General features: G+C 44.1%; 1 protein-coding gene across 1 annotated transcript in view; it reads right to left on the minus strand.

Moving 5' to 3' along the window:
* Positions 1-383: 383 nt before the first annotated feature.
* The window catches only part of HAPSTR1 (HUWE1 associated protein modifying stress responses), a 41,537-nt gene continuing 17,666 nt past the window's right edge, over positions 384-24,254 (minus strand). The window contains exons 3-4 of the mRNA XM_073632968.1: positions 18,860-19,135; positions 384-2,872 (exon numbers count right to left, since the gene is read on the minus strand). Coding sequence (XP_073489069.1) covers positions 2,631-2,872; positions 18,860-19,135 — 518 coding nt within the window. The 3' untranslated portion in view covers positions 384-2,630. The remainder of the gene's footprint in view (positions 2,873-18,859; positions 19,136-24,254) is intronic.

Raw genomic sequence — 24,254 nt, forward strand, 5'->3', positions numbered from 1 at the left:
ACTGAACATGTGCAAATAGCTTTTGAAAATGTCACAGTACACAAATAAGGCACTCCAGTGTGTGTGTTTAACCATCTTAAGACCCGACCACCAAGCCATTTCACCACCATTCGCAGGAGTGCCTTTATTGCCATAAAAATGAATTTCTCTTGACACACTATCACAGATGCTCTGGTGACAAATTAAGTTGGAAAATGGTAAGTTAAGGCCAATTGATTTTACGATGGATTATAAGGTTTTTTTATAAGACATTCCCACATAAAAAGTATGGAGATCAAAGTTCCATTCAACAAGCTATAACAAGGCTGAATATTTCTCAAGTCACCAAAGAACAAAATGTTCACACTAAACCGAATTATAAGTAGAAGAATCATTCCAAGTAGCCCTTTTTACTGGTTTATTTATAGAATCATTTGTACTATGCAAAGGACCACATAAGTCTTTCAGCAAAAAGCAAATAGTGTTTACTTTGCTGTAAGCAATGGACATATTTCTGTAAAGCTTTATCATTTTCATTAGGTATATATTATCTGAATAATTTAACTTATACATGAAGGGAAATTTTAAAGTGAACCTGTGCCTTGCTCATAGAAGACAAAGTAAAGCCTCGTTTACACTTTACGTTGAGGGCAGAAAAAAAAAAAAAAAAAAAAAAAAAGCAGAAACAGACCACCTAAAAAAAAAAATTGTATTTCCAAATATGGGGAGGGGCACTTGACCGACTCCTTACAATACAGTCCTTTCTGCATGAATGACCAATCATCAAGTCCAAGCACTGTAAAGCAGAAGCAGTGGAAGAATGAACAGCCAAGCTCAGCAACTTTAAACTTATACCATACTCTGGGGTGGCTTGTCAGCTGATTGGGCCAGTTGGGAGAAAAACCAACACCCGTTTAAAGCCCTTTTTGTAAAGCAAACCTGTTACTTTGCTCATGAGGGCAAAGTACAGGTTCACTATACAACACTATGGGGTTTATTTACTAAAGCCAAATCCACTTTGCACTACAAGTGCACTTGGAAGTGCAGTCGCCGGAGATCGACGGGGACATGCAAGAAAAATTTAAGAATAAAAAAAATGCATCTTTGATTCTACATGACTGGATGATAAAATCATCAGAGCTTCCCCTCAGATTTACAGCGACAGTACTTCCAAGTGCACTTGCAGTGCAGAGTGTATTTAAACCCCTATGGAAATTACTTACAACTATCAAATATTTTTAGACAGGAAAAAAAAAAAAAAAAAAAAAAAAGAAAAAAAAAGGGGGGGTGGGGGGGTGGGTTAATTGAAAATAAATTTAGCATTCTAGGGCAGCTGCTACAACATGCATTTAAAAACACCTACCACATTCAGATAGACATTTAGACGAAAGGCCAATGTTGTAGCACAAGATCAAAATTTGTACCATTCAAACAGGTCTTATCAAAACAGATGCTTTAGGATCTTCTTTCAACATTTGTGAACCCTGGGAGAGAGATCTCCCCTTACTCTGCCTCAGCTACCTTAAAGCTTTGCCATTTATTGCCAGACTTTATACAGAACAAGGCGCTCATGTGCCCCTTTAGGAATAAATGGAAAGTACAACAGAGGATGTGTGACCACACGGCATAACAATGGTGGCTTCCCTGCCAGAGTCCACAAATGTTACAGGAAGGCAGTAGTTAGCTGAATTTGCAAGTATGCTCTAATTGAGTTAGACATTTTAGGTTGATTTTAAAAAATTAGTATAATGTACACAATCCTAAGCCGATTTTTTTTTTTTTTTTTTTGACTATGGGAAAAGGCAATGATGGAAAGAAAAGCATTTTCAATCATAATTAGAAAATATGCAGCCTATAGACAGAACTAACCTGTAAATCAATCTTTCTGAACACCGATAAAGCAAGGTTAAAAAAAAACATTTTTAAAACAATGTATTGGGGGTGTCAACTTTAGGGTGATTTATACAGTTTACATTTACCCCACAATGATACAACCAGCATATAGGAATGAGCATAAATGTGTTTAAATTGACAATATTAAAAGCTTATTAAAGAGTAATCTGGGAGAAGATTTAATATTGGTAAAGGACAGAACTAAAACAAAAATTAAAACCAGTGAAAAGTGCCTAGCACGGATCAACTGTTAATTATTAGCATAACCATAGCACCTCTGGACATGATCACCATAATATGCCAGAAAAAAAAATGCAGTGTAATTGTAACTAGGTGCCTGAAAAGGAATGGAACTGATTGACTTGCACAGCCGAGTTAGGCAAATCCAAAATTGCAATACTGTTGAAGCAAAAATATTCAGACCAGTTGGGAAGTTATATTTAAAAAAACAAAAAAAAAAAACAACAATTTACATTTTCCCTTTTAGAGACAAGTAAGGTCACTTTGCACTCAATGAACTGATGTTCACATTATGATAATCTTTCCAAATATTATGCAAACCAGACGTCCTGTGCTGGGTGTATAGTTTAAAGAAAACCACAATTACAATAGCAGGAGCTCGCTTAACAGCAATTATTTAATAATTCAAGGGTCTTTAACAGTGAAAAGGGAAGATGGGCCTCACGTTTCCTTTTAAATAGTATGATGAGGATTAAAAGTGGCTTCAAAGCAGCATGGTGGTAGAGTCTTCTGCAGATTTACATAAGTCGGTTGCGTTTGTGAGTTGGCGAGTCTGTAATGACATCGCCGCATTGGGCTGAGGTACGTTTGCGGTTGCCACTGTCTAAGTGGAGTGCCATTTCCTCTGATATGAAAGTGTTCAAATCCACATCAAGGAGTCCATTTCTCCTGCGACTACTGGTAGAACTGCCGCTAACATGAGTTGGTGAGCCTGGAGTACTCGAGCGGACACTAATACTAGCCATTGCACCACTCAGTCCTGCAAATAAAGAAAAATACATTAAAATATTGAAATTGACAGGCAAACATGTAAACATTTGCATTTGCCTACAAATGTTTTACATTAAAACACATTTCACTCTGACAACAATTTTCATCCTTAGAGATACAGAGTGTGAGATGCAGTACATTACTGACTGAACTGCTCTCCGTAGAAACATAGCTAGTCAGCGCCATGTTAAGACACACTCGTCATGATAGATATGTTGCCATCACTGCAGGCCTCCTGAAAATGCTAGATTCTTGGCTGTCTGGCGAATACTTTTAAAAAGGCACATACACAGAACACGTATGTTATACAAAACGAGGGTCAGAGCATGCCTCATCTTTACGATTCACTGACCTGGAACAAAGCTTTGAAGCCGAACAATTAGCATAACAGACAGGGACTCTCAAAAATAAGATGTAAGAAGGGGTAGCCTACAGAATTCTCTCATGACAGGTCTACCTAAAGTAAAAAGCGCAGGTAGACTAGGAGTTAATTCCAAGGAGGTGCATCACATCTCCAGAACTTATCTCCATTCCGACAGGTTTAGGGCTATGCCGGAGCATACACGGGAGAAGGACTCCAAGTTATTTTACATCCTTTCCAAGTCTCTAAAGTCTACATTTTCAAGAGAGCGCAGCTATGCCCACCCCTGCCCATTCAGAGAAGCTTTTGTATTGTGCGAATGAGTTCACATCATACAAAGGCTTCTGTGATTGGGCAGGAGGAGGGGGGGGGGGGTAGGGCATAGCAGCTGCACCAACTCCAATGTTAAATATGCTTAGACCGCAAGAATCAGTGTCGAACTCCTGCAAATACAGCAATAACTGTCTGCCAGGAGTGCAATAACTGTCAGATGTAGTGCTGTAGTGGGTAGCACTCTCGCCTAGCAGTAAGAAGGGTCGCTGGTTCGAATCCCAACCACGGCACTACCTGCCTGGAGTTTGCATGTTCTCCCTGTGTCTGCGTGGGTTTCCTCCGGGTACTCTGGTTTCCTCCCACACTCCAAAGACATGCTGGTAGGTTAATTGGATCCTGTCTAAATTGTCCCTAGTATGTATGAATGTGAGTTAGGGACCTTAGATTGTAAGCTCCATGAGGGTAGGGACTGATGTGAATGTACAATGTATATGTAAAGCGCTGCGTAAATTGACAGGGCTATATAAGTACCTGAAATAAATAAAATAAATAAATGTATATAGAGATAAGCTCAGGAGAGGTCACTCACCTCCCTGGACTTAAAAGTGGTTCTAAAAGGCAGGTTTTTTACTTTAATGCATTCTATACATTAGGGTAAAAATGCCTTCTGGGTGCAGGTTTTATACCTACCTGAGCCCCATCTCGAACCAGCGATGTGCATGAGAGAAGCAGCTCTTCTGAGTCTCTCTCCCCTCACTGGCTCACACAGCAAGACCTTGCTGTGCGGTGTGTGAATGGACAATGTCCATTCACAGAAACAAGCCTACTTGAGAGTTCCCATAGCAAGAGGCTTGCTATTGGGGGCACTTAAAAAGGGGGGAGTAGGCCAGGACAGGCAACGGGTAACCCAAAAAGAAGATCGGGCTGCTCTGTGCAAAACCACTGTACAGAGCAGGCAAGTATAAGATTTTTTTTTTTTTAATTATAACCTTTACAATTACTAACTCAGAGTGTGCCTTCACTTTTTACAAAGGAGCTGAATTCCTGAAATTCAGCTTTAACCAAGAAAAAAAAAAAAAAAAAAAAGATTGACACCAACGCTAAATTGTTGTAATGAACAGAAACTGCCCAGAAGTAAACAAAAAAAAAAAAAAAAAAAAGGGGGAGCGCTAAGGTGTAGTGCATTAAAAAAAAAAAAAAAAAAAAAAAAGAAGACATACTCGCAAAAGGCCATAATGGCTAAAAAGGTGTTGAATGTAATGGAATCCAGGTGCTGACATCAAAATCAAGATGTGGAAGTCCCATACAGAGACAAAAGGTTGGATATGCTTTGAGGGACAGACCTCTCCACCCTTGTTAATTGTATCTTCAGGTACGACAAAAAAGAACAACACTACTGCATCTTGCTCTTCCATGCCTAAATGGCAGTTAAGCTGTTGTGCGACTCCAACGAACAGAAAACACTTTAACCACCTCAATACCAGGCACTTACACCCCATTCCTGCCCAAGCCAATTTTCAGCTTTCAGCACTGTCGCTGTTTAAATGACAATTGTGCGCTCATGCTACACTGTACCCAAACAGAAATTTTATCATTTTGTTCCCAAAAATAGAGCTTTCTTTTGGTGGCATTTGATCACTTCTGCTTTTTTTGTTTTTTGCTAAATAAAAAAAAAAAAAAAAAAAAAGGAGGACCTAAAAGTTTCTTTTGTTTGTTATAAAATGTTGTAAATAAGTTTTCTCCTTCACTGATGGGCTCTGACAAGGCGTCACTGATGGTTACTTATAGGTGGCCCTGATGGGCATCACTGATGGCACTGGCAGGCATTGGGGATGGGCACTGATTGGCAGCTGCCTGGTGGTCTAGGGCGGCATATCTGGTGGTCCAGGGTGGTGTCAATCCCCAGTGGTCCTGGCGGCATCCTGGGTGGGCATCCGAGGGGGGGCTGCGCTCTCCTCTATTCGCATCCGTCAGATGCGAGTGAGGAAGCGCCGATCAACGGCTCTTCCTGTTTACATCATGATCAGCCGTGATTGGACACAGATGATCACATGGTAAGGAGCCTCCGTCAGAGGCTCTTGACCAGGATCGGTGTGTCAGACTGACACCACCGATCACCGCGATGCGGGGTCACGAGAGCGGTCGTTCTGGGAGGCAGTCATAGGACGTCCACCCAGAGCAAGGGCCGTGCCGCCCAGCTGTCATTTGACGGCCGGAAATCGGTTAAAAACTCACACCAATACATTTCATCTTAAAAAGCACACTAAACAATATCCTTTTTTTAAAAAAAAAAAAAAAAAAAGTCTATACACCATGGGGAATAATCAAAGCCAGGTAGCAAAAAATTTAAAGAAATTGCAAGATTTGGATGCGACAGAGCAACAGAAGGTACTTTGAGTTTATACTTGAATAATAGGATTTTTACGTCATACTTACCTGCAAAATCCTTTTCTTTAAATACATCATGGGACACAGAGTCAGGCTAATATTCATTACCTAACAAAAATAAAAAATTAAGTACAGCGCTACGTTTAGAAAAAATGAAAAAAGCAGCTAACACACCTATAGACTCAAGGCAAAAAAAAAAAAATCAAGAAACAAAAAAGTGTAGCGCTATATGGCTTATATAGCGCTACACTTTTGTTTCTTTTAATATTCATTACCTGCTGGGACGTCCCAGAGCAAAAGCCTTGAGGGGAGGGAGACACCCTGCCAAATAGCCATCAGAACTTATATGGCAGCCTGCAGTACGCTGCGGCCCAAAAGCCGAATCCTCGGCTGATCGAACATCCACCTGATAAAAGTTTGTGAACATATGCACTGAGGACCAGGTAGCAGCCTTACAAATCTGAGCCACAGATACCTGATGGCGAAAAGCCCAGGAGGTTCCTACACCCTGGGTAGAATGAGCTCTCACCCTAAAAAGGGAAGAGCTTTAAGTTTCAGACCGTAGGCCTGAACGGATCAATTGATGAACACAATTGGCAATAGAAGCTGCCTGCCCCTTCTTTTGTGCTTGTGGTAAAACAAACAAAAAAAAAAGTCTGATCCTAGGATTTCCGCAGATCTAGACAAATAAACCTTGACTGCCTGGACAACGTCGAAAGAATGCAGTCGTCTCTCTTCCACTGAAGGAGGCCGAGAGAATAAAAAAAAAAAAGGCAAAATAATGTCCCGATTTAAATGAAAGGCCGACACCACTTTTGGCAAAAATTATGGAACACTGCGGTTCCCTGCATGAAAGGGCCGCCAACTCCGACACCCTTCTAGCCGAGGTGATAGCCATCAGGAAGTTTAGCTTGCGTGACAGCAAGTCTAATGGAATTTCCTTAATAGGTTCAAATGGTAGTTTCTATAACACAGGCAGCACCAAGTTCAGGTCCCAAGAACACATAGGTGACCTAATGGGGGGGGGAAGCAAGCTAGTTGCTCCTTGCATAAAGGTTCAGATCAGTGAATGGGAGGCTAAAGGCATTTGTAAGAATGCTGATAGGGCCGAAACCTGACCTCTGATTGTACTCAGCCAATTTGATTTCCACAGCTGACTGTAAAAAAGAGAGAATTCTCCCAATTACATATTTCCGAGGATCCCATTTTCTGGTTTCACACAAAGCAATACAAGTTTTCCAGACCTTATGATAAATCTTCCTAGTGACAGCTTTTCTAGCATTCACTAGAGTAGACGCCACGGTCCCTTAACACCCTGGCTTCACAAGCCATGTCGTCAAATTTAGAGACTGTAAATTGGGGTGGAATATAGGCCCTTGAGACAGTAGATCAGGGCGACGTGGAAGCGTCCACAACCCATCTATTGTCAGTCTCACAATCTCCGGGAACCAGGGCCTTCTGGGCCAGGCTGGTGCCACCAGAATGACTGGAGAGGGATCAGAGGGAAAGCATAAACCAGGGAGTACTGGCTCCATGGAAATATCGGAGCATCTGCTCCAATTGCCAGAGAATCTCGCTCGAGACACAAACTGCTGTAGCTTGTTGAACCTGGATGCCAGCAGGTCGGCCTCTGGCCATCTCCAACGTTGACAAATTTCCTGGAACACCTCTGGGTGTAGGGACCATTCCCCTGGGCACATCTGCTGGCGGCTGAGATAATCTGCCTTCTAGGTTTTCTACTCCCGGGAAATGGACCGCCGATAAAATTGGCACATGTCCCTCTGCCCAGGCTAGTATGTAGTTCACCTCTTTCAGAGCTGAACGACTCCTAGTACTGCCTTTGTGGTTTATATAGGCCACTGCCGTGGCATTGGTTGGACTGAACCCCGATGGGGCAGTCCTGAAGCTCCACCAGAACCGTAGGGGCCAGACGTACTGGGCGTAATTCTAGGACGTTGATGGGCAGGGTCTACTCTGTCCCTGATCATTTCTGCTGAGCTGTGAGCCCGTCTAAAGTCACTCCCCAGCCTGAGAGACTGGCATCTGTAGTCAGTACTCTCCAAGTTGTTAGCTATGAGTAAGCACTAACGCCAGTGTGAAACGTCAGCTCGTCTTTGTCTGCGGTGATCCTCTGTATTTTGATGTGTATCTTTCAATAAACTCGGCTATTATTTGAGTGCGGCTGTCCAGAATCTATCCATGCCTATTGCGATCAGCATTAAGCCAGCACCTGTGACCTCCATACCGAGATTGATCCACTTTTTGCCTATGAAGAGGCCCTAGAGCGGTGTTCATTTCTTCTCACTCTCCAAGTTACCAGAAGGGATTTTCCCTTTCGCAGGTTCTGATACTGCAACCACCAGTTTAGGCTTAAGCATGCCTGAGGAGATAAGCTCATTGGATAATCCAGGGCTTCTGTTCCAAGCCAACAAGATGTCTTGTAAAGGCCTGGAATGGAACTGGGCATAGGGCACCGCCTCGAAGGAGGATACCATCCTCCCTAATAGACTCATACAGAGCCGAATTGAGGGTTGTCTGGTGCCCCTTACCTGACACACCTGATCCTTCAGGGCACAGATCCTTACGGGTGGCAAGAATACTCTTGCTTGGACTGTTTAGAATCAGACCTAAATATCTTAGGCTTTGAGTTGGTCTCAAGGCTGACCTTTCGGTATTTATGATCCAGCCTTAGCTTTTCAAATACCTCACTGTGTATTATCCTCTGTTCTACAGCCTGTACTTCGTGATCTCTGAGCAGGAGGTCGCCCAGATACCAGAGCACCAGGATCCCTTGGGCCCATTAAGCGACCCAGTACTGGTACTAGGACCTTTGTGATCACCCAGGGAGCTGTAGCAAGCCCGAAGGGTAGAGCCACAAACTCAAAATGACGTTCCTCTACTGCAAAACATAGGAACCACTGATGAGGCTGAAAGATAGGTACACGTCCTTTATATCGATGGAGGCTAAAAAGCCTCCCTTCTGGAGAGAGGTTACTACTGAGCAGACTCCATCCGGAAGGACTGTATCAAAAGATACTTGTTCAGGGATCTTGGGTCGAAAATGGGCTTTGTGTCTCCTGTTTGGTTTCTGAACCGTAAATAGGTTTGGAGTAAAACCCTGTTCCCCTTTCGGATACCGGAACCTCTACAATCACTCCTTGATGCACTAGATGATGTAGTGCTTGAAGCAATAAGCTTCTTTTTGGAGGACCCGAGGGAACGCTGTATCTTAGAAACCTGAGGGGGCACCGCTCCTAACCACAAGATATAATTGAGGTGACCCACTTGTCCCGAATTGCTGTTCTCCAAATGTCCGCAATGTGCAGCAGCCTTCCCCCCCACCTGATGGAGTCGGGGCGTCCCCTCAAAAGGAGGGCTTGGTGCTGGTTTTAGAAGAATTTTGGACCCAGGGCCAGCACCTTGTTGGCGGTGGAACCACCCTGACGTTGGAGACATTTGAGGAAGCAGTCCCTTGGGTTTTTAAACGAAGGACGTTTGGTGCTTTTTTTCACAGGAAGAAAAGAACTCTTCCCTCTGGAAATCTTTTGGATACATTTGTCCAAGTGATCACCGAATAAACGTTCCCCCATGAAAACAGGAAACCGGCCAATAACTTTTTACAAGGAAGCTTGGCTGACCAGCTTTTAAGCCAGAAAAGTCTACGCATATGTACAGACAAGAGACAGACTAGAAACCTGCTGTATTGAATACTTTAAAGCATCAACAGCAAAACACAGCACTCGAGAAATATCTAACTTACTTTCAGGCAGATCCTCCTCCTGGTTAGGCCTATCAGGCTGTTTGACCTAATCCTTTACGAACTGGCAAATACCAAATTGTTGCAACAGCTGGCGGAATAGCTGAACTGGCCAAGGAAAAGGAAGCTTTTAATAATTCCAATTTCTTGTCAACAGGGTCTTTCAAGGATCTGTGTGCTCGGTAGCCAGCCAAAGATGGAGCGTGTGTGAGCGAGTGCTCCTCCCCCCCCTCCACGTTCCCAGGCTAATCACACAGGCAATCATCCGGCCGTCAGCTAAGGAGTAGTACGTGTGTGCGATTGCTCTGCTCCGGCCCCCCCTGCACCAAAGCAAACACGTGCAGAGCGACAGGCTCCTGACAAGTGGACAACTGAATCGTGGATGAGAGGTGAGAGGCGATCAGCTGTTCCACCGCCGGTTCGGGCAGACGCTACAGGCATAACAGCAGCGGCATGTCAGATGATGACAACCCACAGACAAGCAGCCTCGCAGCCAATAGCGGGAAGGGGCAGGAGCTCAATGGACAGTATCAGAGCTTACCTGTCCCCCCGTGCCTCTGAGCAAGGAGAGGGGAGACAAGCAGTAAAACTCAATACATGGAAGCGGAGCGGAGTGAACGCCACTGGCGGTACAGACAAAGCAGAGCGGGAGCCCTGGATAAAGAAGGTGAATACCCAGATGACAGGGGAAAGTGTCATAGTGCACAGTAAGAGATCACCTACAGCAGGTAGAGGGAGGAAGACCCCTGAGCAAAGCCCCCCAGTGGTGGTGGGAGCCCCAGGAGGAGAGGGGTAGTAGTTGGGGTTAAGGAAAAAAGGGACAATTTAACCCTGGTATGGGACACCTATCACTGGACAGTGACATGCAAAGCCTATCAGTTCAGGACCCGGGTATAACGACCCATCTGGAGACTAACAGGTGGACATTAGAAGCGACACAGAATACAGAGATTATGCTGGGAAGAGGAGGGGAGGACCCAGTTCCCAATATAGACCAAAGTCCCAGACAGGGCCACCCAACAGCAACAGGAGGGGACACGGGAATATGTATGTCTACACATAGACAGGTCGTGCTGTATGACCAGGTGAGCCCCAAGGACGGTGACTGGAGGTCACAGGGGCAGAATGGACAGAGTACAGACCCAGAGAGGGATATCTGGGATTTGTTGAGGGCCCTTCCCACCAAAAATGACAGTCAGCAACTAATCAATGCAGTTGAACAGTCATGCCTGCAGGCGGTGGAAAGTCTAAAGGAGGACATCAGGGGCCTGGGACACAGAGTAGAGAAAATGGAAAAAGAGCAAGAAACCACTGTACATGTAGTGGCGGATGTTCAAGAGTCCATTAAAAAGTAAGAAGAGGTGTTAAATTCTTAGAGACCAGCTGGACAAATATGAAATTAGGGACAGACGACAAAACATTCGTATAAAAGGACTGCAGGAGTCAATTACAACGTCAGAATTAGTCCCAACAATGTTGATGTACCCAGAGATATAATCTGTAAAGTTCACAAATATGCAGTGAAACAGAATATAATAAAGGCGGCTCGACATTCGAAGGTTCAAATATAGCGCTATACCCAGACATATCAAGAAGGACTCTTCTCAAGCGAGGGGCAGTCCGTCCACTGTTAGAAGCCCTACGAGAGGCAGAGATTAAATATCAGTGGGGGTTCCCATTTAGCCTGACAGCTTCCAGGAACGGGAAAACAGCAACACTACGAACAAAGGATGACTTAAAATCATTTGTGGAGAAACTGGACCTTCCTTTGGTGGATTTCATAGACTGGAGAATAAATTTTTTAGGCCCCCCCCCTGCAGCGAGCTGATAAGTGGCAAGAAGTACCGGCAAGGGTCAATAGGGGTGTAGCCTCCCCAAAAAAAAAAAAAAACTTAAATAATTGATAAAGAACTTTTTTCCCACCTGGGAGGGGTTCCATAGATTTATGCCCAGGAGGAGGGGGGAACAGATGAGGGGATGTGGTGGGAAATGGGGACCTTCTTTAGGTCAATAGATCAGCCTCAATTGAAGGGGAGAGGCATCCTGCCGGAGGCAGGGAAGGGAGGTAGCCTGCACGCAGGAGGTGTCTATGTGCGCAGGCTCCCTCTCCAATTTTTAGATATACCCCTAAAAAGAGGTTTTGCGTATGTAAGAGGAGTATGTAAGGTCTATGTTTATGACACATTTTTTGAACAGTTTTTTTTCTTCTGTTTTTTCATGTATGGGTCTGTGTTTAATGGGGTGTTTAATGTGGGGAATGGGAATAGCAGAGGAGAAGACAGAACAGGGACAAGGGGTATGGGGTTTCCTAAAGATAAAATAAATGACAGCCATATTAAAAATTTTGTCTTATAACGTGAGGGGTCTGAGCTCACCAAATAAGAGGGCGCCTCTGGGTGGAGCTGCAACATTTAGGGGCTGATGTTGTTTTCCTACAGGAGTCCCATTTCAGGGGTAGCTCAATCCCCGGCCTACCCCAGAATATAATGAACCAATGGTATCATGCAGTGTCGCCAATTGCAAGGGCAAGAGGGGTCACAATTGCGTTCAAGAAGTCATGCCCTTGGTTAATGGAGGCCCTGCAAAGTGACCCAGAAGGTCGGTTTCTGTTTGTGAAAGGTGTACTGCATGGGAAACGATATACCTTTGCTTCAATATATGCGCCCAATGAAGGGTCTGTTAATTTTTTGGTTAATTAATTCAGAAAACTGGAAGAATTTAAGGAAGGATGTTTAGTGGTGGGAGGGGACTTTAATATAGTGTTGGACCCGAGTATAGACACCTCTACAGGTAGAACCGCATTATCCTTCAGAGTCAAAGCGGGTTAAACAAATTCTACGTACACAGAATCTTGTGGACAGTTGGCGAGCACTGCATGCAGGGACTAGGAATTTTAGTTACTACTCTAAAACACACGATATGTACTCACGGCTAGACCTTTTTCTGGTGGATATTATCTGGGGAATGTCAGCGCAAGTACAATTGAACCTATAACTAAGTCTGACCATGCCCCAATAACCCTGACCCTCCGTCCAACTCAAATGGATCGTGCGGAACGAATATGGCGTCTGAACGAATCATTGTTGGATAAGGAGGACATAGTGGAGAAATTAAGTATTAAGATAAAAGAATACTTTGAAATGAATAAAACAGAAGAAGTGTCAGATCAAGTGGTGTGGGAAGCCCATAAGGCTGTTATCAGAGGGGACCTGATCGCTTATGGATCGCATATAAAGAAGGAAGGTAAAAGAGAAATAGATGAATTATTAGAGAAGATTAGTGTTTTAGAGATGAAACATAAGAAAAATCTTGATCCTGCAGATGGCAGATGTTTGGATAGCTTACGAGCAGAGCTCTCGCAACGCCTAGAGCATAGAGTAAAAAACAAAACCAGATTTTTCGCAAATAGAGCATATGAACAAGGAAATAAGTGCGGACGGTTACTGGCAAAACAACAAGACTCGAGACATGTGCACAGCCTATTAGTTCAAGGCAGGAAAATAATAGATACGAAAAACATAGCGAAAGAGTTTGGTAAATTCTATGAGGCATTGTATAATACTTCTAAAACAGAACCATTGAGAACAGGAGAAAGTGAGGCACAAAGGAGGAAAGAGATAGGTGAATATATCGAAGACGCCGCTATGCCCACACTACCTAGAGCAATTATAGAGGATATTGAACGTCCAATTACGGTAGATGAGTTGAGCAAAGTGATAGCAACCCTGCCCCTGGGGAAAAGTCCAGGGTCAGATGGGCTGACAAACTCATACTACAAAAAGCTTCTTCCAGCTCTGGTAAATCCACTATGTAGTTATTTTAATTCAATTAGTGCCTCCAGCCCACTTCCCTCAGAAGCATTATTGGCATATATTACGGTTCTGCCAAAAGAGGGAAAGGACCCCCAGGTATGCTCTAACTACAGGCCTATCTCTTTGCTAAACTCAGACACCAAATTATTGGCAAAAATTTTGGCTCCGAGACTTCAAGAACATATAGGAGATTTGGTGCATCCAGATCAAACGGGGTTCATAGAGGGACGCGAGACAAGGGAAAACACCACTCATGCGCTCCATATTCTGCATTGGATGAGGTTCGGTCCGGATAGAGCCCCAAGGATCACTGTCAATAGATGCTGAAAACGCCTTTGACAGAGTGAACTGGGGCTTTATGAGAGAAGTATTGAGAAAGATAGGCCTGTGGGAAAAAATGCTGGGGTGGATTATGTCCCTGTATGCGAAACCAAGAGCGAGGATCAAGGTCAACGGGACACTATCTGAATGTTTTAGTATACGAAATGGCACCAGGCAAGGGTGTCCGTTATCCCCCTTGATATTTGCGATAGTAATGGAGCCATTTTTACGTAAAATCAGGAATAAGGCGATAGCAGGGACGTGCATAGGCCATATGGAACATAAAGTAGCAACGTATGCGGATGACCTGTTTTTTTTTCTCTCCGCCCCTCAGACATCCATAGCTGCATTGATGGTGGAGGTACATGAATTTGGTGGGATGTCTGATTTCAAGATTAATTTTGAGAAGTCGGTCATCCTCCCCAGCAGCGATGGAAGGGTTGCTGAGAGGGATGTATCCATTTGCATGGAACAAGGGGTCGCTGACATACCTGGGAGTACAGATTAGCGCAGACCACAAATTATTGTATGAACTTAACTATGGCTCATTGTTGAAAGAAACAACAGAAGAGCTAAAAAAATGGAAGGGTAAATACCTGACCTGGTTTGGGAGAATCAGTGCCATAAAAATGAGTATACTACCCAGAATAATTTATGTGCTGCGCACAGTGCCAATCAGGTTGTCCGGGATTTTCTTCAGGCAGGTGCGTAGGCTATTCGTGGCCTTTCTGTGGAATGAAAGGAGGCCTAGACTGGCATACGACATCCTAAGAAGAAACAGGGCTGAGGGAGGCCTGGGACTACCAGATATAGCATCATATTATAAGGCCGTAACTCTAGTTAGGATACTGAATTGGTGTCACGATTTAAAGGGGAAACCATGGGTACAAGCAGAGATGTCAATGGCGGGGAGAAATCTAGTGGGAGCACCCTGGATCCAAGGGTCTCTGAGAGGGCTGTCACAATGGGCCTCTTCGCTGACCCTGAATTCATTGGAAGTGTGGGATAGGATGAACAGGAAGGGTAGATACGCACCCCAGACGTCCCCTCTGACTCCTCTGGGAGGGATTCCCCTGGTTCCCCCCGGGGGAGGAGATGGGATGTCTGGGGGCGACACGAATGGCAGAATGGAAATATTGTCAAATGATGAGTTTTTTTTAATAAATAAAGCCTTTAATGAGACCCATGAACTCACTCACTACATTTGAGAGATCCTAAGGGAACAGGAAAAGATAACCCCATACTTTGTAAAAGAATGGGAGAAGGAACTGGGTCAAGCATGGACAGATAATCAAATTAAGAGAACGATTTCACTAACGTTTAATACCTCTGTAAGCTCAAAGGTGCAAGAAATGGCATATAAGTTCCTAGCAAGGTGGTACAGGATTCCAGCTAAACTAGTGCAAATCTCACCAACAACAAGTGATAGGTGCTGGAGGGGATGTGGACAGAGGGGTACCTTTCTCCATCTTTGGTGGACATGCCCAGTAATTAAGTTGTTCTGGGAATCAGTGGCCCCATGGATTGAGAAATAGCGGACCCCCTGGAGTTCGGGCCTATACAGTACCTATTTCATGGTAAGCCCAGACCCATCAAAACTTACAGAGAAAGTATAACTCCACATTTATTAAATGCAGCGAAAAGGCTAATCCTGAAGTACTGGAGACAAGCTCGGGGCCCGACAGCTATGGATTGGAGAAATGAAGTTAATTTAATAAGGGAAGCGGAGAGGTGGATGCATGTGGTTAAGAATCAAAAAGGGAAATTTGAAAGGACCTGGGCAAAATGGGAACAATGTGCTAAGGAGATAACAGAAGAGGGAAATACTAAGGAGTAGAGGAGGAAGATATGGTATAGTCATTAAGAAAAAAAAAGAAGAAGAAGATTGACCCTGGAAAGAAAGTTAGACACGGACTTGACTTCTCTAATGCTAATTATGTGTAAAGAGGGTGGGGGCTAAAATAATATAGGTTATTTGGGGGGGGGGTTTGAGGTGGTGGTTTTCCTCTTTCCCTTACGCTCGTACCTAAGCACTGGGTAGATGGGTGGGAAACACAAGTAAGGGGGGGGGGGGGGGGGGTTCCTTCTTAAGCACCACAAGTTAAGGGGGGGGAAGAGGAGAGTATCTTCCCTTTCTTACTCACAGGGGCACAAAGATTATTGCGGAGGCAAGTTTGAATGGGCACAGTAAAAGAGAGAAGGGGAAGGATATATAGGAGCAATTAATATTTTATTTCCCAAGCACTACGTATTTAGAGGGGAAGAGGAAGGGTCTTCCTCTTTTCCACTATTCACAGGGGAAGGGGAGGGAAAAAAGAAGAGGGAAGGGAAAGGTTAGAAAAAGAAGGGAGAGAAAAATGTTTTTTTTTTTTTTTTTTTTCCTGGGTTGTAAGTTTATAATATGTAAATTATTGATGCAGGGATAGGAGGGGTAATTATGGAACGATGTAATGTAATTTGTGGTTTTGTTTTTTGGGCTGAATGAAGGGGTATAGTAGGTTGTATAACTGGTGTAATCATATATAAATGAAAAAAAAAATAAAAAAAAACACAACAACAGGGTCTTTCAAGACCTGTGCATTATCTACTGGACAAGTTAGGCCCCTTTCACACAGGCGTTTTTCATCCATCCGTTTTCGGATGAAAAACGGACATACATGTATCCCTATGGGATAGCGGATGAACATCCGATGACATCAGTCTCCACTATGCTTCGTTTCTGACGACGGAGGAAAACCCTATTTTTCTATCCGTCATCGGATGAAAACAGACAGACGGTCCATTTTCATCCGATCCCCCCCATAGAGGAAAGCGGAGATCTGACCGGTCCATTTATGCAGTGTGCAGAGACTGACTAATCATCCTCCGGCTCAGCGGGGATCAAAGGGAGCGATACCCGCTGAGCAAGCGGATGTCCAAAAACGGATCCTCCCGGGATCCACACATGTGAAAGGGGCCTTAAGTTCTTGTTTAAGGAAGAGACTGCTGCATCTATGGCTGATGTGCTCCATTTTTTTTAACAAACTTTTCATACATGGGATATAAAAGGGAAAACCATTTTAGGAGGCAAAAAAGTCCTGTCAGGATGTTCCCAATCAGCATACACCACCTGTTCCAACAAGGGGTGTAGCGGGAAAGTCTGTGCGACGTGAAAAGGTCTCAGAGATCCCAAAGAGGACCAGGGGGGCTCAGTCGCCTCTGCAAGAGGCAACTTAAAGGCAGAACAAACCATTTCGGTCAGTCAGGCTCAAAAACCTCTGTGACAGAGGCAGACAGTGGATATCTTGTCCAGATTGCTCAGAACCAGACTCATCTGCCAGGCACTCCACTGAATCTTGAGCTTTAAGCTCTTCCTCAACCTATTCCTGCTCCAGACGAGGAGACTTCAGGGAGGGGGATCTGTCACGCTTCCTGCCACCCTGCGGGATGGAGGCAATCATGCCAGAAATCCTGTGCTCTAACCCGGCTAGGGCTGAGGATAGTTCATCCTTCGTAAAAAAGGATGAAGCAGCAGCGCTGACTGTAGGCACAATACCAGATAGTCGCAGCGGCTCAGATTGCCTGGGAGCCTCTGGTCTTTCAGGGGATACAACACCAGGGTTACGACTAGGCGCATCAGGAACGACTGATGATGTAGGTTTGCCCTTCCCTGTGGTGTTAGTCCCGCTCCTCTTTTTGGAAGACATTCAATGCCTGCAAACAAAGAGTACTTGGGTGTAATAAAAACAACTCAGAAGGGAGACCCTTTAATAGGGCTCACCAAGCCCCTATGCAACAATCCTGCTAAGCACCTTTAGCCTGCCAACCAACACCTGGTGACTCACGTGACCCGGGCAAGGAAAAATGAAGCACTGCAAGTGTTTGTTCAGAGCCTGCTCTGTGCCCCACAGCTGCCTTCTCGAAGAACCACATGCTTGGACTGTGCAGCTTAAATAAGCTGGGTGTGCGCCGCAACGCTCTATGCCTGTGTGCACGCATGTGCGCAGACACGGCAAATGGGCGTGACTGTATTCACGTATGACGCAAATCTTCGTGTTCCCAGATAAAGGCTACGGTGCATGTGCGGGCGAAGCTGCGTGCACCATGGCCGCCAAACTGCTGAGCCCAGCAGCACTCTTGCGAACGCACGTGCACCATGGCGAACCAAGGCAAAATGGTGCACCCTGGTGCGCCATCATACAAGTAGAAAAACAGCCAGACAAGCAAAAAATGTACACTTGGTAAACACCCACAGCTAGCCCAGAACTCCCCCGTATGGTCACCGCACACAGGTGTCCAGCCTTTAGCTAGCTTGACCGATTTTTACAATCACTGGGACACCTCACAATAATAAAATAAAGGGGTTTCACTTACCCGTTCAAGCGCAGGGCCATTTAGAAGCTAAGGGCCCAATCTTCACCCTTCACGGTGGGTTCCTGTCACTTGGACCTTCAAGGACTAGGTACCCTTTCTTGTTTAGGGTCCACTCCCTTGGACCTGTACAGCACCCTGCAGGAAAGGCCTGTAGTGTCCAGGATTTTCACTCTGCAGGGTCCAGCGCCCGGAGGCCACGTTACAGGCAAAACCTCAAAAGATCTTGAGACTTCTTTGCGAGGCTCGGATACCATTTATCTAAGCATAAAAGCCTGTGTCAAATGGATCCGATCGGTCAATCCCTTTATTCATTTTTGGAACTGTTTGTGGGACTAGAGACCTGGAGCTCAGAGAGCTCAAACAAAAAACAGTGCCATCCACCTTGCAGACACTGGTGTAAAAAAAAAAAAAAAAAAAAAAAAAACACCTGAAGTGCTTCCTGTATGGGAGGGATTATATAGGGGATCACTTCCTGTCTGAAGACCTGTGGTCTACCAGTGTCCATTCACCTAATGATGAAGTATAACCAACAGGTAATGAATATTAGCTCGACTGTGTCCCGTGATGTATGAAAAAGAATGAATATTTTTTTCTAAACCAGAGTTTAGCATCACGTTAAATCTGGCATTTGTTCTTTGTTGTGCAGAAACTATACAAATCACAACAGCAGTGCTAGTGCTTCAATGATATTCAGTTCAAACTAACACTTACCATGGAGCGCTATTGCTTCTCGGAAGGGCTGCAAATCAGTCTCTACAGATGAGCCAGTTTCAGATGGTGTAGCTCGGTTAGGAGAAACAACAGTCAGTCTCGGTGGTGCACGAGAGTTACGTGGAGGTGGAATTTTGCCACACAAAAAGCTGATCAAATCCTCTCGACGAATAGTTCGTCGTCGTTTCTTAACCCAGGCTAAAACTTCTTTATTGCGTCGCTGGCATCCAGTCTGAATTCCTAAGTCCAAAGTCCGCTGATGGGCATCCACACTTTCTGTAAAGGTAAATGCAAGGTCAATTAGTAGCACATGCCATACAATATAAAATGTATATACTGTAGATTATACTCTTACAGCTCATTGAAACAAGGCTTCATTCCTCCTGAAAAGTGAAAAGCAGTTTGCTGATATATACTTGCAGGCCTTTCAGTATGTCAGAGTAAAGCAAAGAGTGTAAAATACATTTCTTATTCTGCAAATAGATTTTCAAATGACCTGAACCAGATTTGTTGGTACCTCTAGAAAAGATTATAAATAATTGGATCATAATGCCAGTTCAACATTAATGGTTTTCTGTCATTTGCATCACAAATCATTTGTATATATGTTGCAATCAGTCAGCTTATTTAAAGTCAAACTATAGGCTACCCCCCCCCCCCACTCTCCATTTTTGGTAGTGTAAGGGAAGGTTATAACCCCTGTGAGATTTGCCATTTGTGGGCAATTGGGCAGATTTTCCTTCAAAACAGGAAATGAGGAAATCCCTACAAATTAAGGGAATCTCTTAGGGACCCCTAGGGTACTAGAACTCCATATTTGAAGATTTCACCTCTTACTTTTCTGGGGACAACCCAAAATTTGGGATTTTTTTTTTACTTTCACTGAGAACGGTAAACAGGACAAATAGAGAGGATGGTTCTCTATAACAGGGACATGGACAGCAATAAATACCTAATAGGTGTTCCAAACCATCAAAAAAAAAAAAAAAAAAAAAAGAAGAAGGTTTTGCCTTTAGTTATACTTAAGTGTGTACACCACACTGAACATGGACCAGATAAAGCAAACGAAAAATTTGTCCAAGGAGAGCAGAAAGAAAATTATAGACCAACATGTTAAAGGTTATAATAGCCAAAACAGGAAGTCCCTGCAAACTAAAGGGAATGTAAGGCTACAGGACCATCTCAAAGTAGCCTGTTAAATAAGCCATTAGGTGTTTTATCTGTTTGACAAGTGCAAAAAAAAAAAAAAAAAATAATTAAAAAAAAATTAAAAAAAATTTACATACAATATATTTTACAAGAGCGAGTACACCCCTAACGTTTTTGTAAATATTTTATATCTTCATGTGACAACACTGAAGAAATTACACTTTGCTACAATGTAAAGTAGTGAGCGTACAGCTTGTATAACAGTGTAAATTTGCTGTCCCCTCAAAATAATTCACACCCATTAATGTCTAAACTGCTGGCAACAAAAGTGAGTACACCCCCCTAAGTGAAAATGTCTAAATTAGGCCCAATTAACCCATCTTCCTTTCCCAGTGTCATGTGACTCAGTGTTACAAGGTCTCAAATGGGAATGGGGAGCAGGTGTGCTAAATTTGGTGTTATCACTCTCACACACTGGTCACTGGAAGTTCAACGTGGCACCTCATGGCAAAGAACTCTGATGATCTGAAAAAAAAAAAAAAAACACAACAAAAAAAAAAAAAAAAAAAACAAACCTGTTGATCTACATAAACATGGCCTAGGCTATAAGAAGACTGCCAAGACTCTAAAACTGAGCTGCAGCACGGTGGCAAAGACCAGTGGTTTAACAGGTTCCATGCAAACCAGGCCTCGCCATGGTCGACCAAAGAAGTTGAGTGTACGTGCTCATCGTCATATCCAGAGGTTGTCTTTGGGAAATAGACGTATGAGTGCTGCCAGCATTGCTGCAGAGGATTCAGCTTGTCATTGCTCAGATCATATGCCGCATCACATTGGTCTGCATGGCTGTTGTCCCAGAAGAAAGCCTTTTCTAAAGATGATGCACAAGAAAGCCCGTAGTTTGCTGAAGACAAGCAGACTAAGGATATGGATTACTGGTGTCAAGCGTGTGTTGCGGGAACCACGTGAGGAGTACAAAGACAAGTGTGTCTTGCCTACAGTCAAGCATTGGTGGTGGGAGTGTCATGGTCTGGGGCTGGATGAGTGCTGCAGGCACTGGAGAGCTACAATTCATTGGAGGGAACCATGAATGCCAACATGTACTGTGACATACTGAAGCAGAGCATGATCCCCTCCCTTCAGAGACTGGGCCGCAGGGCAGTATTCCAATATGATAATGACCCCAAACACACCTCCAAGAGGACCACTGCCTTGCTAAAGAAGCTGAGAGTAAAGGTGATGGACTGGCCAAGCCTGTTTCCAGACCTAAACCCTATTGAGCATCTGTGGGGCATCCTCAAACGGAAGGTGGAGGAGTGCAAGGTCTCCAACATGCATTAGCTCCGTGATCTTGTCATGGAGGAGTGGAAGAGGACTCCAGTGGCAACCTGTGAAGCTCTGGTGAACTCCATGCCCAAGAGGGTTAAGGCAGTGCTGGAAAATAATGATGACCACACAAAATATTGACACTTTGGGCCCAATTTGGACATTTTCACTTAGGGGTGTACTTTTGTTGCCAGCGGTTTAGACATTAATGGCTATGTCGAATTATTTTGGGGGACAGCAAATTTACACTGTTATACAAGCTGTACACTCACTACTTTACATTGTAGCAAAGTGTCATTTCTTCAGTGTTGTCACATGAAGAGACGTAATAAAATATTTACAAAATGTGACGGTGTACTCATTTTTTTAAAATACTGTAGATCATCCAGCCAGAACACCTGTAAGCGCTTCACTCCTGGTACTCTCTGCCTCTGAACTGTTATCACTGTTACCGTTGACTACAAGCCCCCACCCTCATGTTATGGAAAAGAGGAAGATGTTATGTAGTCCTAACACTCGCTGTCCTAGAATCACAGTGCCGCTCACCACAGTTTGCACCCTGGAACACAGGAAGTGTGCTAGTGGCAAAATTACCAGATTAACAAGATAAAAAAAAAAAAAAAGTGTAAAAACAAGAAAATTAAATGTAACCATCACAACAAAGAATCAATAAGCTGCAACATGATCAATTTTCGATCTTGGGTTTATATACATTTTAAGGACGGTGGGCATGCGGTCAACCTCCCTGGACGTGGCTGCAAGAAGAAATTTGACCCAAGACTGAACAGAAGGAGAATGCGAATGGTAGACAGAGTCAAAACTTCTAAAAGATACCAGCTCAACTCAAAAGATAAAAGTACATCGAAGCCCTTACACATTTACCCCTTCGAGGTCCCAAGGCTCCATATGATTTGACCACCTCCATGCGCACGACTCTAATGCCGCGTACACACGGTCGGACTTTTCGTCTACAAAAGTCCAACGGACGCCGACGGACTAAAGCTGGCTGGTAATCCGATCGTGTGTGGGCTTCTCCGGACTTTCAGCAGACTTTTTCAGCCTCAAATCCGACGGACTTTAGATTTGAAACATGCTTCAAATCTTTACGTCGTAACTACGACGGACCCCGAAATCCGCTCGTCTGTGTGCTAGTCCGACGGACAAAAACCCATGCTAGGGCAGCTATTGGCTACTGGCTATGAACTTCCTTATTTTAGTCCGGTGTACATCATCACGTACGAATCCGTCGGACTTTTGTGTGGTCGTGTGTAGGCAAGTCCGTTCGTTAGAAAGTCTGCTGCAAGTCCGCCGAAAGTCCGCCGGAAGTCTGTCGGACAGGCTGTCGGACTTTTGTAGACGAAAAGTCCGACCGTGTGTACGCGGCATAAGGGCCTGGAGGGCAGGACTGGAACTTGAGAAGTTCCTACGAAATGCAATCTCCCCGCACACCCCCCTATGGAACAACCCTACCCTACCCCATCTCTACTCATTACCAGACCCTAAAATATGGGCAAAATGCTGTATTAAACTGATATCTGACCTCGCCACCGGCACCGCCATACACCCCTTCAATCACCTGGTATCCCAATACAATGTGCCTCCCTCGCATCTATTTTGCTATATGCAACTGTCTCATACGTTTAAAGCCCAAATACCCAATGACACACAAATAGTGCAATCCGAACTGGAGAGGGTCACAAGATATGAATGCACCAGGAAACCGACCTCGGTCCTTTATGCACATCTCCTCAGAGTTTCCTCTCCAGATCTGTCAAAGCTCCGGCAGCAATGGACACAGGATATCCCGACACTAGACTCCGAGGATTGGGAGGACATGTGGGATTTCCCCTTCAAAATCCTGGTCTCACTTCGAGACCGTCTCATACAATACTAAATCGGGCATATCTCACCCCATATAGATTGCATAAGATGAGGACCTCCCTGTCCTCGGAGTGTTGGAGATGTACTGGGGTTCCAGGTGATTTTATACACATTTTCTGGTCCTGTCCAGCAATTAAAAACTACTGGTCAGAAGTACTATCTGTAATACAAGAAGTGGTGAGAACAGATATAGCCCCAACCCCGCAGATCTGCCTTCTAGGTTTAGTGGAAGAATTAGCCCCCAGGATAGCAGAGAGAACCCTCATAGGGCTCCTGCTCTTTTATGCAAGGAAAATGATCACTCTCTGCTGGAAAAAACGTGCCCCGCCATCCATATTGTTATGGAAAACACATGTCAATAAAGTACTACCGCTCTATAAAGAAACCATCAAAACAGAGGATGCCCCAAAAAATATGATAGAGTGTGGGCCAAATGGCTAGCTGAGGCCTCCACGGCAACCGCAGACTGATTGAACAGGTATATAAATACCACTCTACAGGAGAAAGTGATACTGATACATTGGTTGATTTTTTGGTAATGTAATCTCTGAGATGGGTTTATTTGATATCTAATATTGTCCCTTGGGTCTCAACTAATAAATCTGATCCTGAAATACTTTAAATGAGCATGAGCCAATACCACACTAGGTTTGTTTGTTGTTCTTTTCTTTCGGACATGCTACAGCTGTATGATATTAAGGCTGGCTGCAGCCCAAAGGCCGGCTGGCACTGACTCCTGCGTGGGTCTAGTCCCAATGCTGTGGCAGGTTTGATGTTGTTATTTGTTGTATGTCTTATATTCAATAAAAAGATTTTCAAAAAGATAAAAAGTACATCAGTGTCTGATCGTAACATTTTTTTGAACAGTAGTGGACTCCAGAAAGGAAGAAGGACTCCACTGTTGAAAGAAAAACTCTGGGCAGATGACAAAACTGGAGCTTTTAGACAACTCAAATCAGCTATGTTCACAGAAGAAAAAAATAAATTGTTTCTAAAGTTAAAGTCCAGCCTGAGCTTTTTAGGCTGGGTTTCTCTGCGG

This window comes from Aquarana catesbeiana, linkage group LG06, assembly GCF_042186555.1.
Source record: "Aquarana catesbeiana isolate 2022-GZ linkage group LG06, ASM4218655v1, whole genome shotgun sequence".
NCBI lineage: Eukaryota > Metazoa > Chordata > Amphibia > Anura > Ranidae > Aquarana > Aquarana catesbeiana.